Raw genomic sequence first — 16,756 nt, forward strand, 5'->3', positions numbered from 1 at the left:
AGATCAATCAATGGCTGAATGACACAGCATGAAATTGCATCCGACAGGTCTGTAGGCCATTATCTGAGCCCCGCCACCATTTCTGCTCCTACATAGATACTATATGTAAATGTAGGGTGACAGTCAGAACGACATGCTATGGGGAAATATTTAAAGGAGCTGTCAATGTATGTTTGGGTTTGTGTCTGGCCATTCAGTACTCTTGCTGGCAGACCTTGTAAACCAGGTGTGGAATTAGGCGCAGTTAAGAAAAACATACTGGAAAAGCCATCAAAACCCCTGAGGAGGACACAAGAGAAACAATGATGGATGCAATTTCTTTCTCCAAGAGCTACTTTTCTCCCAGTCCCCTTGGATATTCTGATTATGTTAGCTCCAGTCACATTTATTGCATAGCGTTGTGTTTTTATATGACTGCAATGTGCTGTAATATAGTGCTACTGACCACATAGAGCTGCTTCCACAAGATGCCCCATTCCTGCAGTGTGGAGGTGGTCTCTGTGATAATCGGGTCCTCGAGGGGCACCACCGTCTCGCACAGGCTAAAAGAAAAAACACACACAAACATTCACCATTACATTCAGTGGATGGACCGCTCTGATGTGCTACAACATATTCTTTGAGCCTCATCAAGTGTGACCACAGGGGGCGCTGTTGTACGGATGTTACAATGCTGTATAAATGGTTGCTGCCATTATTGTTATTCAGTCTTTAAAATGAGTGTGTGAGAGCCCAGTATTTGTTTTTTAAAGAAGATGAGAGGAATGCCAAGTACCTGATAATTATTATGTAAAGTACACCTCAACAGAAGAGCATTTAAATGAGGGTTAACATTTCTGACACAGGTTATCAGACCAAAACAAAACAAGGCGTCATTTAAACATTGTAAGGAACTTCATATTTCTTTATCTTTAACGGACTAAAAACTTCATAACGTTGAAAAATCAGTAACATCCAAAAAACCAAACCAAATATGGACAATAGTTACGCATGAATCACATTTATGTCCGCGAGCACTGTGTTTAATCCCAAATCAGGTGGGCCGGATCATGCAAATTAACTATTTGCTGATGGTGGGTTAAATAGGGAGAAAGAGTCCCCATTAAGAGAGATGCTGCACGCTCATTTCATAAGTTACATAAACTTCATGTTTGCAGGATCAGTCTGGATTTAACATTGATTAATGTTACGTGCTCATCTACACACCCAAAAGGTAACGCACACAGGCTGGGTTCATACAGTGAAACTGTTTTGAGCAAAGCAGCCATCCTCCTGATAAAACCTGAGCTCCATCAGAGCTGTCAAAAAAACATTTATTTCAGAAATTTAAATCAATCTTAATTCTGTTTCCTCTGTCCTGATGATTTTAGTTTAGTTGAGTAAATGTGCCACTATATTTGCAGAAGTGACATTACACTAAATATTGTTAAATGAAAGACCAATTAATCCACACAATGCACAGTCAACAAATCACACTGAAATCACACCTCAGCGTTATTTAAAAGACAGTATAGCCCACAGTGACCAGCAATGGTACAGTGAAATGTGCTTGCAAATTTGGATGAATTGAGAGCTGAAACAGAAATAACTAGTTGACAAACGTTGGTCAGAGAATGTGCTGTAACACTAGTTAGCTACATGCTAGCTTGGTGCAGGAAATGGAGGTGTGGAGACGTGGGTAGCTGACCCATAACGTTACGCCTCATTCAGAAATCACCTGATTTATTTCACTGTTTTGAGTCATCAGGTCGGACACAAAGCTATCCATGGAAGGCCAGTTAATACCTCCAAACTACAACATGCCATTCCTAAACATCGTTGCTACATTGGTTTAATACCTATATTTGGTGTGGGTGCGGACAAAGTTGTTTTAAAGGGGCCTTTGACAGGGCTGGGCTGAGTGGCAAAAGTAAGGTAACAGCATTGCCAAATACACACACAAAAAAACACAAATCATTGATGCTACACGCCAATCTTTTGGAGATCAGCTATGAAATGACAAAGAGGTGATATCATGCAGCCTAATGAGATTTATCTGAGGTGGAGCATTCCAATAAAATCTACAACACACATCCTTCCTGTGTCACCACATTGAAAGGGAAACATTAAACCAAAGGTTAGATCTCTTGGGACTCTTTGCACTTTGCTCACTGAGCTCTGCTGCAGAGAATTATCTTTAATACTGTATCATAGTTTTTGCAACAAGGGAAGCATTACACAATGAGTCAGGGTGATTGTCTGCGGCAAAGATGCTTTGGGAGAGCTACAGATATGCAGTAGGTGTGTCACCTCATTAACTCCATGAGACAGCAAAGCAGATTTCCCAAAGTGCAACTCCTGGAGCGAGGAAGTATAATAATGTCAATTTAAAGTCTGTACTTTTAATTGTTTGAGTGCAAATGAGAGTCCTCCTGCTATGTGGTAGCTCTACTGGAGGGTGGTGATATAACAGCAAACCCCCAGTCCACGCTGAGCCACAGATCCCAGCCTGCAGATTTAACATCCATGAGTTCAGGCTGATAAAGAGCTCTGCTGCCTGGTATTGTTTTCGCCTTTATTCTGGCCTCTACAGCCATGACCGGCTATTGTGATGGGAACTGAAGATGACCGCCGAATGTACATCTGTGTGAGAGAGTTTGTGCATGCGAGTCAGCAGCTTCCTGATGTTCTTAACGGTCATCTTTAACGTCTTAAAAACTTGACCATTACAAATCGTCATGCTCTGAATTTCTCAAAAAAAAGGAAAACCTGTATCACAGTGCCTGTGTAATGAGAGGGTCCTGACTAGTAAAGATAAACAAAATTGCTTTTTATCATCATTGGTCATATCATCTTCCAGCATGTCTCAATGAAGGCCTGGTAGTGATGAATCGGTAAAGGCAAACAGCTGTGTTAGCTTCAGTCCCTTCATAAATAAGATGCTATTTGCTACAATGAATGTAACTGTTTGTTTGTGCTCACTGTGTGTCTACTTCATAATAAACACATTCAAACAGATGATTCAATGTTTCCTACAGATGTACAAGGTGTTCCTTCACTTTAATCTGATCTTCATACACAACTGACTTTGCTTTAAAGATGCAATATGTAAGAACTGGCCACCTGTCAGGGGTCACGCCAAACAAATGGGGAGAAGCACATCAGCAGAGTAGCCACTGAATGCTGCTAGCTGTTGCTGCCATCAGCTAGCTAGCCGTGCAGCTAGCGGTCCAGACTGAGACCTCATAGCTGGTTAGCATGTTAACTGCAGTAGATATCTCTGCAACACAATAAACAGATGTCTTTGACTTGACATCAAACCTGTTATTTCTTCCCATTCTGTTGTTCAAGTTCAATTTATTACTGGATGTGTTTAATCAAATTCTTACAGATTGCACCTTTAAAGGCAGGAAGCTGTTAAAAAAGCTGGAAGTGGCTGAACTGTTTTTACTCAGTTTTTCACAACCTGGATACCTTGACTAAAATGTAGAAACTGAAGTAACAACAGCACAGTATTGGAATGTATAAAAAGTATAAATAGGTGTCAAAAGGAATATTAGTAACAACGAAAAGGAGAAGGCAGCAATGGCAGCTGCAGTATCTAATCTGCCTGATCCAAAGAAGTTTCGCTGTTCTTCACTTAATATTGGATTCATACAAAGATTTTGGACATACTGAAAAATATTTCATACTGTTTAAGAGCACCAAACAGCATGTTGGAAAGCTTTTAGATATATACCTATATTTGATGTTCGACCGGGTGTTTCCTCATATTAGACATGTTGCCCTGGTCGACTCTGTTTTTTGAATTACATCTACTGTAGTGGAGTGTTGCCCTGACTCCCTGAGATTTGTGGCAGGGGTGAAAAGACACAATTCAAAGACATCTAGAAGGTCTAAATAATGAATCGATTAATTAACTTAGTACTGTGACAAGAACAGATGATTCCAGCCCTTCATGGCCATTTCGCTACAGTGGATGTGGGCACCGGGGACACGGCCTGCCTGGTCATGAGTGGACAATCATTTACTTATCTGGCAACCTTGTTCGTGTCTTTCTTTCCCATACACGCCTGGGTGTGGTACATATACATTCTGATTCTGTTTCAAAATAAACATCTTAAATAGATTTGGATGACTGCATTTTTTAATGAAGACGCTGCACAAGCTCAAGTAGCCGCACTTTATCCTTCAACTTACCCTCTGTTGGTCACTGTGGATTTCTTCAAGTGGACATAGCTGACTGGGAAAATACCCTGTGGACAGAGGAAGGAGCAGAGACGTTACAGAGTGTGACAGGATTAGGTTCCTAATTCTCCTGCGACACGTAACCAAAATGTACAGTACTGTGTTGTGTTTGTGTTATAAGGTAGAATAACCTAAACTGTATTGAGTGGGGGGGGGAGGAAGAAGGCTTTACAACTCTTGCTTAGGGAAAATGCAAGATCACACTTCCCTTATATGTATTCTGAATGTTTCTGCTTTGCTGTGTGCGAACATTTTTCGCCATGCACAGGGAAAAAAAAAAAAAAAAAAAAACCTGTGAATCCCCGTACCATTTGCAGAAGTGAGATGCAGAGCAACATGCACAGTCCTATTGTGGCTCGGCTCAGCAGGGGAAGGGCAAGCGAGACCGCGTGGTGCCAACTGCCACCCTTGCAGTTCATCTTTCTTATTCTAATCTGCCAGATGTGAAGAATTGGCCACTGTGAGCACAACTAATTCTCTCAGCATGGAGAGAGTATGGGGGCGAACGAATGTGGGCAGCGGAGTACATAACAAAATGGAGGGGTGTTAGTAAGAACTGTAAATAGCTGATGAGAGTAGAGAAGGACAGCATGTAGCCACTAACACCTACATTTACCAGGACTGGACGGCTTTTGTGCTTTTTTTTCCTTTAAAACATCCCAGCAGCATCACGTAATACCTCAGCCTTCTGACATCTCACTTTAAAGCAGAGTGGACACGAAAAAATAGATAAAATTACCTGCCATTCTCATGTTTCTAATAATATATCCAGCATTTCAGTTTTTCTCATGATTGTATTTGTGGATGTGCAATGTTACATCCTTGTTCTCCGACCTTGTATAAAGATTCTGCGGCTCCGCTACAGGTTATCACGGATGGAGTCTGTCATAAAACATCCTTTACTAACAATCACGGGAAGCAGATGTACCAGTCGTATATAACAGCCACTCACTGCAAAGTATCGATCTCTGTCAGCAGTGATGGTGTTGTATTATTCCGCAGCTATGATCTCTCCTTACAGGGCGGTGTGCAGTGAGGATTTTTCTCTAAACAATGCTGCACGAATAGACTGAAGTGAGCGCTAAGAGGTTTTGGATTAAATCACTCTGTCCTGCCTTTCTTTTCTGCATTGATTAAAGATGCAGTATAGCAGCACAACAAGTGTTTGGTGCATCCATCCTGCAGGAGAGCTTGGTTTTGTTTAGTTTAATGCATTACAACTAAATTGTATTTTTTTGGTTTGGTGTAGCGTCTGGATTTCTGATCACTAACTGCACCATCTGCTGGTTGAAAGGTAAACAGATGTGGCTTATCCACTGAATTCTGCTCCACCAGAGAAAACAGCACAGCAGCAACACAGCATGCACTCAGATCGGTGGGTCCCTGCTGCTCTGATGATCTGCAAACTGACATACGACAGTTTTAATAAATGATAGAGCTGGCTTGCAGCAAGGTGTTCATTAAACACGTAACAGACATGCAGTGTATCTCTTTTACTACATTTAATCATTTCTTGTCATTTTATTATCTGAATAGGTTTCTTGTTGAAGATTTGTAAATTACATTGAAGATGGCACTACACTTGGCACTTCTGTGCTATGAGATAAGAACCTGGTTAAAATAGTGCCTTTATGAAAGCACCTCATGAAATACAGGTCAAGAGATTTCTATTTTTGTCAAATCAAAGCTCTATTCAATAAGTTAATCAGTCACTAATGTCTTCACGTCATATGTCTCTCACATCACAGCATTATTTACAAATACAAAAAAAAATACTTTTTAAATATTGTTTGGATAATCCATTGTGTGACAAAGCAACCGGTTTCACAGATGTTTGGATGAATTTTAATCTATTTGAGTGCTAGCTGGCAAAGTCAGTTATCATTATGAACAATCCTGCAAATCAATGTTATATGAACCAACACATTTTTAAGACTTTTTTGTTTTCACAATCCAAATGGTTGTTTTCTTTTAGCCTTTTGCTTCACCTATGAGTCTTAACATGTGTTTAAGTCTCTCATGATTCATTTAAATGGACAATACTGCAGCCAGACTGAATCACACAATGTCAAACCAGTGATCTGAGTATGTTGGTGTAATTACCTTGATAGAAGGCTTCTTGGTGGAAAAGCCTCTGTACCAACCTGGGGGCAGAGCAAAGTGCACATCAGAAAACATCACAACAGTGTTGCTGTGTTTTATATGCTTTTATCCCAGTAGCTAACATATTGATAAAATTATATTTTTGCCATTTTAACATGTTAGCTATGACAGTAAACAATGTATACCGTGTACAGCTGATTAGATTAATCATCAGACTTCAAGTAGTCTGGTCAAGCTAACCACTACTGCAGCTCTGTCTATGGGAGGGTATCAGTATGATCTCTACAAATTAGCCTCAACACAACGATTCTTGACAATTAAAAGCAAAACATTTTGTTTCAACTGTTGCTGTGAAAACTTGTTAGCATGAGTAGCTACTGCTGCAGTAGGGTAGGCTATGGTGTAATTTCCACAAAAAAACTCAAACAAATTGATTATTCTTTTCTTCTTGACAGTTTGAAACAAATAAATGCTATTTTAAATGCCTCTGTGAATATTTTTTAGTCAGTTCATTGAATGACTATGAAATAATCTGCAGCAGTCGCTACATTAGCTAGGGTTCCATTAGCTAGTTAGCTAGGCTTCATCCCAGGGTAAAACTAAGGTTAGTGGCTTTTTACTATGTTAGTTTGTCGTAAGTCTATGGTCCGTAACTACTGCTGTAGTAGGTTTCTGTGGTAGTCAGTTAATCTAATGGCCATAAAATAACCTGTGGCAGCTGATACGTTAGCTGGGGTTCTGTTAGCTAGCAGTTAGCTAGGCTACTTCATGCTAACTCATCCACTGTTTGATGGATTAAAATTTGTTTGGGTTGGTGTTGGTACTGGTAAATATTACGTTTAATGGTGCTGTTGTTTGAAAAGGAAATTTCCGTTAAAAATCGACAGCTGCTAATCTAAAATAACTCTAAACTCAGATGCTCTTTAGAACACTGCCACTATTTTCCCTATAATTTGTACCAGCATGTTTATCTCCTTGCAGGAATAGCGGATTTATGGTCTTGTGCTTTTCCATGCTGCTAAAGGAGAAAGGTTCTGGTGGAGCAACACAAGATTCTGCATTTATGTATTTATTTATTTGGCCTGAAAAGTAGCCACATATATATAGGCAACTTTTTAGCTGTAGGATGTAGATACCCTTAGTTGCTAAAAATGCCCAAACCTAATTTTCAGTTTCGGATATGTTTCCACAGTCCAGAACTGCTCTTTTATTTCAACAAAAAAACATTATATTTGTGCCTGTACTCATCCAAAGAAGATTAGATTATTACCTTCACTCTTCTCCAGAATCTGTACAGTTTCCCCGATCTCCAGGACCAGGGCCTGACATATTGGTGACCGGAAGTTGCAGATCACTGTGAGAAACAAGATGAAAAACAATGAGACAACAGAGCTGAAAACATATTTGACCTTATAGTGGTTCAGCATCATGCCGACTGTCAAGGGAAATTACATCACGGATATAGATCTCTGCTTAGTTTTATCTTTGTGACCTCTGATTAGACGAAGGTGCATCCCCCTGCAAGTGTTTTGGGGCTGTGGCAGTGCTTTTTATTAAGCCGTTTATTGCAAACATCTAATCACGGTGTCGCGCAGGAGCCGCCGCTTAGTGCACTGTAAACAAGCTCCCGCCCTGAAGAAGGTAGTCATTTTAATAGGCAATTAATTCTTAAGCGGCCTGATTTTGTGCAATGTTAATTTAATTGTACTGTATCCGAAAATAGACCCCACACAAACCGTAGAAGTAATACGACGAAAAACGCTGCTTTACCATGAGTCACTATTAGCATAAATCTTTCCGTGTCTCCTGCTTCTGCAGCATCATGCAGTCTCTGACCAAACACAGAAGAATGTAGTCATCCGGAGCCTGCGCTCGTCTGTGCAGCGCTGCACCACCAAGCCGTGTAACACGCAGTGCGCGAGCCTTCAGTGAAGGCAAACTTGTTTAATAATGACAGGGCTCCGCTGACGATTTTTAAAAAAAACAAAACAAAAAAAAACCTACAAATGGTGGCCCTTCAAGGAGAGTTTGATGTGAATCATTATGTTAATGAACTAGCCAGGGGACCCAGTGAGGGGGAGGATGAGGAGGAGGGGTTTGGGCTCGGCTCCGCTTGCCTCAACTGCTCCGTTCCCGTGCTCGGGGTAGCTATGGCAACAGATCATCTACAAACTGGAGGGCTTTTCTTCCTTCGCTGTTACTGCTGCGGGGATCGGGGCGTTTTTAAAATGGCAAGCTTATGGATGCTGCACGGCGCCGGAGTTCAAGTCGAGCGTATTGGCCACGTATAAGAGGTAGAGAGATGGATGGACTTAAAGAGCCTCTTTGTCACCTTTTTTTTTTTTTTTTCCAGTCTGCCTCAGGGCCCCTTTTTTCAGCCGGGGCTAAGTATTTCCTATTTGAGAGTCCTATTCCTTAATGGCCTCTATTCAATTTGAATTGCAAAAACCTGCACTCACACCGTTTGAGAAGTCTTTAGCGCAGGCCATGTCAGATGAGATTGTCATGTTCGAGAGGCAGAGACAGAGAGAGAGAGAGAGAGACAGGAGCGTCACAAAGGCTCATATTTTCATAGTCCTCCCTCACAAAACCTCCAAGCTGTGTAAACATTCTTTCATTGTGCCTAAAAGCTACAGCGCATTAGCATATCATCAAAGCACAACTAACCGAATTCATCTTCTAGACTTCGACATGTTGAACGTAGGATGTTGGAAGGACTGACGGGACAGGCAGGGAGGAAAATGTTGGCAAAAGCAACATTTTCTACTCGGCAACAGTATATCAAGCCCAGACTGTCCCTCGATTTAGTCGCATTCAAAGTCAACACGGCATCTTGCGGCTGCTATTGTGTAACCAGTAAACTTTCTTGAGGGGGGATTGTGTTGCTTGAGTGCAAGAGTAGATACCCTGCTGTCCTCCTCAACTCACCACACCTTCGTCCACCTCTTTTCGGTCCTGTGCTAGCCTGCTTTTAAAAGGCAGTCACACTTTTCTTGCTCACACACAAAGGGAAAATTTTACCTGCAATGAATTTTAAAAAAAAAAACACACCATTTTTTAAATCTTCCAGCTGCTTTCGCATACAAAAAGGCGTCTATTTTTTTAAGAATGTTTATTTGTTTTCAGGCTTCATCCAATCCTCGTTTTGGGAACATTTCGGTATGGAGTGGTCTAGACTCAGCAGGGGGGGCCTTCGTTTTCAGAATTTAAAATCCTCCCCCCCAACTATGACACTACGGGGTACTTGAATTCATCAAAGGTCTGAGAAGCGCTCATAGTACAGATAAGAAGTTCCCCAAGGTGGCAACTTTAGAACAACGTGACAGGGACCGGATCCTTTTGAGTAATCTAGTCGTGACTCTCAGATGTAGCTGAAGCGAAGTGACAACGTTGACGGCAGCAAAGAGATGATCATCAACGTTAGCGAATGAATAAAGGTCAAAAACAAAATGGGCAAACAGCTGAATCATTTGAAACAGTGAGAACAGAGTGGGCACCTCACATCAGTTTCACTGAAACAACACAATACACGGCCCTTTATGAAAAGGGGGGGCAGGGAGAAGAGAAATCTCATTTTACCTCCAACTGTCTCAAAACAACTGGCATAAATGGTCGACAACACATCATCTGCCTTTTATGTGAGTGTGTGTGTGTGTGTGTCTGTGTGTTTTTGTGTGTTTGTACCTCAATGCACACATCAGAATACACACATACACAAACAATGACAGAAGACTGACCAGACTCCAGGTCGTGCCATTCAATCATTGGGTCTCTACACAATTTATTAAAGTGAGTAACAGCTGAGCATGATCTAAAATGACTCACACAGTTTGGCTGCACACACTGAAATACACACCTGTGTAAATGCCGATCTCAAGGCGAACAACATTTCACACAGTCATTGGGGTTTTATTGGAGTTTAAACTCAGAGTTTAAGATTCAGGGATTAAGATGTTTATTGTCACTCCAGTAGCACAAGTACACTACGGTAAAGAGCGATTAGCAAATACATTTACATATAATAATCAGTACTACTACTACTAACAAGAAGAAGAAGAAGAGGAAGACACTAATAATAATAAGACACAAAAAATAAACAATTGTTTCTGTTTTACAAGCTAAAATCACTGTGGTCACTTGATACTTTTCAGTTTAAATATAAATGATATTGTCTAAAATGACTGGAGTTCACTGAACAGTGAACCACGCAATGATGGTGTAATGATCTAAAGGCAACAACCTGTAGCCAGGCAGGTGTCAATCCAAATTAAGATACGTGGATATTACATGCTTTAGATTTAGAGACTCAGAACACAGCAGAGTATTTTAGATATTTACCATTCAACTCAAAGCACACTGTTCGCCGCGTCGATTTCTTTCTCACAAAACTACCGAAAGTTTTATTTTAAACAGTCTCTGAAGAACCCAGTCTTGTTTTTTTTTCTCGCTCTGTGTTGGCGTGAAGTGAGAACAGAAGCTCGAGTTGATTTTCTATAACAGCTGATGATGACTAAAAAAAAAAAAAAAAATGTGGCGATGCAAAGCTCTCCGCGGTGTTAAAAGAGAGAAAGGCGTACCACCACAAACATTGTGTCTGCTAACTGTAATACCAGAGTTTTTAAAAAAAAATATGTTCCAAGTCACATTACTACGTCTTTCTCATCTGCTGCACCAAACATAAAAGCACTGCATGAAATATGCAAATACCTCCAGAGAGAATCTGTTCACCACATACTGAATAGAAAGCTGGTGTGTGTTTTGAGGGTGACCTCTGACCCATTCCCCTGTCCTACTCTTCACGTTCATGTTGCACATTTTTAGCATCAAGCCAAATCCAACATGTGAGCTGTGATTTATTTAAAAACGTATATCGTTCTGTTGTAACAGATCAACAGAAGTATCATTATCCAGTGTGATAACATGACATGCCGTCATGTCTTTAAAAATCATTTTCCTCAACGTGTAAGCTTAAAACACAACATGCATGACCTGATGGTGACCTTGCTTTTCGAATCAGTGAGAGACGCATACGGCGGTGAACTGAGCGGCAGCCCCCGGGGGAGAAATATTCAGCAGAGAGAGCAGAGCTGTCATCAAAAAACCTGCCAGTACAACAGTAAACACTATTATGGCTCATAAATTATCTGTTTTTTTTTTCCCTCAAAACAACCGAGTGCTAATGGCACCAGTGTGCTGAGAGACAATTTATTAAAGAGGACACTGTGTTCATCCTAACTGCAGCACTTTCTTGGAAATTCCTTTTTAGCTCCAGTCTCAATCATCACTCGTACAACTGAGGCTGAAACTGCTTAAACCATTTCAGTAATGCAAAGTGAGCACACGGACCATGAAGGTCCTGCTTTCCCGGCTTGTCCCAGATCTGGCTAAAGTTAAAAATTACACAACGCTCTTTGGGTTTCGCCCACTGAGTCATGTTGTTCAGCACGACTTGAATGCACACTCACTTACTCAGAGACATTACTGCGCTCAAGTCTTGCTAACCTAGGGATTTCTGCCACGGACGCAGAGGAGCGTCATAGAGATCCAGGCTTACTACTGCAGGGGTGTGTGTTGCTGTGAGATCAGGACCATATTACAGGGCACTTCCAAATGACCGTACACATGACCATCACACGTTGTGTTTTGCATTTATTGCATTTGCATTTATTGTGCATGTCAGGAAACTACGGCGCTGATGAACTTTGTGACCCAGAGCCTGTGATGCTCACCAAAATGAGGCTGAGCAACTCTCCACTGCGGATTAGATTAAAGGTTAAAATCACGGATAAAACCACGATGAAATGCTACTTTGGACTACATTAATCTCTCTAATCCCACTCTCAGCTGAACATTAGCTCTATCTTTTGTTCCGTCATGAACACGTTTGATCCTCGAGCTGTCCATTTCAGATAATGGTGGCCCGGCCTGCCTGATTATTTCACACACTGCTACAGTAGTTCTTCGTCTGAGCCGCGTCCATGTGGCCCGCAGATAGAGGCGGCTGATTCACTTCACTCTCTCTCATGTGGGCAGGTACTGACTTACAGTCGGAGCTCTCTTCCAACAGAAGTGTAAATACATTCTCTTAATACTGCTGCTTATGTGAGCGAAATTCATCAGTGACTCATTCCCAAATAAGAGATTCAAAAAACAAAGTGCAGCTTGCAGAACCATTCAAGGAAGATTCAACTGAGGACTGTTGAGTGAATTCATATTTTTTTGATTATCCATTCGTCATAAAATTGCAAATATCCACAACTTACAACCTCACAAACATCTTATATTCTGTTTGGACTCTATAATGAGTGTTTACGTTGGGGTGCTTTTGACATTTTACACACTAATTATTAATTTAGGAGCAAAACAAGTAATTACAGATTAATTGGCGATTAAAATAAACATCGGTTGCTGCTCCAGCGTGGAAAAGAGCCGGGCAGCAGCGTGGTGCATTCGATTCCAGGCCTGTATGGCCGCCCTACATGTGATTTAGAAACTAGTGTTATTCTCTGCATAAACACTCCAAGAACAACATAATGAAAAGGCAGCGTCTCTAAGAAAAGGCATTAACATTTCATGAGGTGGTCTCCAACTGTTTCCTGTTTAGACGGAGCCCATTAAGTGCACACAAGCCTACAGAAAGGCTCGCTTGGTTTAGCGATGTGACGACAAAAGATTTTAGCGCAGATCGCAATAAAACAACACTCACAGTAAGGTGACTGTGGTGATTTTTTCATTAGCGGGATTAATCGTGAATATCTTGAATGACTTGAAAAAGCTGCCTAACTCATTGACACACAGTCCTATAGTGGTTCCCGAATTATTTTAGCCATTATTTTATGTCACCATGGCTGAGGACGTAGCTTGAACATTGTATCCCCCCACAAAAACAATCTAAAGGTGCAATGTGTAAGAATTGGCCACCTGTTTTAATTTTAAAACCCAACAGCATATCACTGCTAACTGCTAACCGTAAGCTGGTTAACTCAGCTGGCTCCAGGCACTTCTCTGGGAGCTGGTAGCGTCATGGGAGTGGTGCTGTTTGCAATGCAAGCTGGTTAGCATGCACACCTCAGTCGACATCTCTACAATACAATAAATTCATAAACCACAGATGCTTCTTCACATTTTGGTGATCATTTTTGTAAATTCTTGAATATCCGTGACTAAGAGTCTTACATGTTGCACATTTAAATCTGACGTGTGTAAAAAACGTCAGATTTCAAACTCAAAACCGACAGGTGAGACAAGATTACCACCATTTATTTATCCTTTATTTGTGCAGGAAGACCTTTATGATTCATTATTGTGTGTTTAGGTTTCTGACTGTTTTGTCCTCTCTGTGATGCAGATAAAATGTGTGTTTTTCTAACATGAAGTACAGTTAAAGGGGCACTATGTAGTTCTGGAGAATACATCCAAATGCAGAATATTAATATTGCACAACATTGACAGGTAATAACACAAACACAAAATAGTCATCTTTTCTGTAACTGAATGAGCAACCTGCTCTCAGAGGAAAATGAGGTCCCCAGAATGCTGTTTGAAGAAAAAGGTGGCAGGGTCCGCCACATGTAAACAAAGCAAAGCAGTATGAAATTGTGTTGTCCTTTAAGGTCTGTTGGTTTATCCAGTTTATTTGGTCATGAAAACGAAAATAGTTTGTTTATTTAGTTTGTTAAGGCCTAAAAATCAACCAATGATGATCTTAAAGTTTAAAGTGCACCCTTAAGATTCTGACTCTGTGATGCATCACAAATATTGTTATCCAGACAGAATATGTGAGATTAAAGCGATATCAGCATGTTCAATGCAGTTTTTTAAAGCATTTTCTAGATGGTAGATGTCTGGATTATATCGTGAATCGCAATTAGGTCTGACAGTGTACTCGTACCGTCCGGCTCCTCGCTCGGCTTCATATCAGCGCACGGCGAAAAGAAAAATAAAGCACAGAAGATAGGAAAAATATGCAAAATGGTGCCACTAATACGACAGATGAGGCAGGAGGAGAGATGATAACAGGGGCCCTCTGTGTGTGTGTGTGTGTGTGTGTGTGTGTGTGTGTGTGTGTGTGTGTGTGTGTGCGTGGAGCCGCACTGACAGGCCAGCAGCTTCATCTACAAGGATGTCAGAAATACTGAACCTCGCATGTCAACACGTTACATGAGGGGAAGAGGACCAGAGTAAATTAAGCCTCCCGTTCAAGGTACAGTATGTACTGTGTAGGTACACATCGGCTCTGCTTCCCCGCATTTCAGCACCGTGGACAGCGCCAGGTCAGTCCGCACCGACTGATGCTGCTGCGGAGGCTTGAAACTGTTGCTTCCCCCCCACACACACACACACACTCCTTTCTGCCTCCCTCTCTGCTGAAAAACAAACACACACACACACACAAACACCTGCAGTGATTCCATGGTGGATAAACGGACTGATTACAGAGCGATTAAAAACGCGATAAGATGACTGTGCGGCCCGCTGGAGGTGCTCGCATCGTATGGCGGTGGATTCGCCGTCGGGGGGGCTCTCTCTCATCCTGCGGTCTTTACGAAACGATCATGACCAACGTGATGCCTCGAAACAAAGTGTATATGTGTGGGTGTGTGTATGTGAGGAGGAGGAGGAGGAGGAGGAGGAGGAGGAGGAGGAGAGAGAGGAGGGGGGGATGGGGGGGTGGGCAGTATCATGTGCGAGGCAGCATGAGTAGCCCTGCAAGGGAAAGAAGCTGTGGAGCATCTGGACATGACTCATTCCCCCCTAATGAAACCCCTTCTATAGTGTAATCACACGCTATGGACGCTATAGTCGTGGCTGTAGGGGTTCAGCACCCGGTTTAAAAGGGGCCGTATGGCAACTTAAAGGGTTATTAAAGTGTTTCCACCTCGCTTTTTCTTTTCTTTCTTTTTTTTTGTGTTGCATCTGAAAAGGAGCCGGTCTTGCTCCAACTCGGGGTTTGTGGTGGTGGTGGTGGTGGTGATGGTGGGGGTCAGAGTGCAACACACGCAGGGAGGGAAAACACGCAGTGAGCCACGGTGCGGTGGGTGTCTGCAGCAGGGACAGAGACGGAGACAGCAGCGCTGCGGGCTGTAGTGTAGTTGTGTGTCTACAGGTAGACTCCTTCCTCTAGTTTTCAGCCTACACCTGTTGGAAAGGGACGCAGTCACGATGCCCCCTCGTGGATTCCACACGAATCGCCCCCCCTTCCCCCCCTCCTCCCCTTTCCAGATACGCTCATAAGAAGAAAAAGGACCAAAAAAAAAAAAAAGCTTTCCTCTCTCTGACGCATTTTCTTTTTTTCTTCGCAAAGCCACAAAAAATCTAGAGATGGTGCGCATCTGTTTAAAAGGTGGTGTTGGTGGTGGTGGTGGGCTGTATCAGCAGCCCACGCAATTTCCCTCTTCTATGCAGTCACTGGCCTTGTATATCAGCCATTATGTGTTTTTTCATTGGGTGTAATGGGCATTAACAGCAGCAGGGAGGTAGGTGGTGGGTGGGGGGGGTGAGGTGGTGGTGGTGGGGGAGGAAGACGGGCTAGGGTAGCCTGCGAGAGGTGCCGATGGACGCGCTGGGTGTCAGCGCGAGGCTCGTCTCATTAAAGTCGATTACCAAAAATAAAAGATAAAAAAAAAAATCAAAGCTGCAAACCAATCGTCGCGGTGAAAAAAAAAACAAACAGAGAGAAAGAAAGAGAGAAGAAGAAGAACAAAAACAGGCGTTTTACACTCACCAACTCCGATCTTCTCCTCTTCCGTAGGTATCCACATAATTGGTTATTTTCCCTCCGGTAGCGCGAGCCACATTATGTCGATATCGTGAGATGATGCTGCTGGAAACACGAGAGCTGGAGAGGCTGCGAGCGGGTCCCTGGCTGCTCCGTCCGCGGGACTACATGTCTCCCGACGCTGTGAGAACGTGCGCGAAGGGACCATCAGAAATTAGATTTAAAATGAGAAAGCCCCTCGATGATGTCTCCGCTTCTTGTTATGTCCCCGGCTTGTGTCTCCAGGTCTGATGCAGTCTCCGTGTCCACCTAATGTAACGCGCGCACACACGCAAGGAAGGGAGGGGGGAGGCACGCACGCACTCACGCACGGTGACCGTTTTTTTTTTTTTTTTCTCAGCTCTCCACAAAAGGTGTTACTGCAGCCCCGCGTCTCGAGCGGGAACCGAGAGATTTCTGTTTCCTCGAAGCTTATTTATTTCATTTCTTTGTTTGTCTTCTTCTTTTTTACCCCCTTTCTCTCTCTCTCTCCCTCTCCCTCCCTCTCTCTCTCTCTCTAGATTTTTCCCTTCCAAGCCAATCCGAGTCCAGCTGACACACAATAGGCTGGCCCGGCTCGGCTCAGGCTCGGCTCGGCTCGGCCCGCCTGACTGAGCGGAGGACGGGATCCTGGCGGTAATTAGGAGGCAATAGGTCGCGATCGGTGCT

General features: G+C 42.5%; 1 protein-coding gene across 5 annotated transcripts in view; it reads right to left on the minus strand.

Annotated features, from left to right (window-relative positions):
- The window catches only part of LOC119023286 (dedicator of cytokinesis protein 3-like), a 54,567-nt gene extending 38,023 nt beyond the window's left edge, over window positions 1-16,544 (minus strand). For 2 of the 5 annotated variants that reach the window (XM_037105104.1, XM_037105102.1), the window contains exons 1-5: window positions 16,055-16,543; window positions 7,601-7,684; window positions 6,331-6,371; window positions 4,180-4,235; window positions 446-542 (exon numbers count right to left, since the gene is read on the minus strand). In XM_037105104.1, coding sequence (XP_036960999.1) covers window positions 446-542; window positions 4,180-4,235; window positions 6,331-6,371; window positions 7,601-7,684; window positions 16,055-16,091 — 315 coding nt within the window. In that variant the 5' untranslated portion in view covers window positions 16,092-16,543. Of the gene's footprint in view, window positions 1-445; window positions 543-4,179; window positions 4,236-6,330; window positions 6,372-7,600; window positions 7,685-16,054 lie in introns of all 5 variants that reach the window. The other 3 variants (XM_037105106.1, XM_037105105.1, XM_037105103.1) reach the window with 2 other exon arrangements.
- Window positions 16,545-16,756: the final 212 nt, after the last annotated feature.

The sequence above is a fragment of the Acanthopagrus latus genome, chromosome 7, assembly GCF_904848185.1.
Source record: "Acanthopagrus latus isolate v.2019 chromosome 7, fAcaLat1.1, whole genome shotgun sequence".
Lineage (NCBI taxonomy): Eukaryota > Metazoa > Chordata > Actinopteri > Spariformes > Sparidae > Acanthopagrus > Acanthopagrus latus.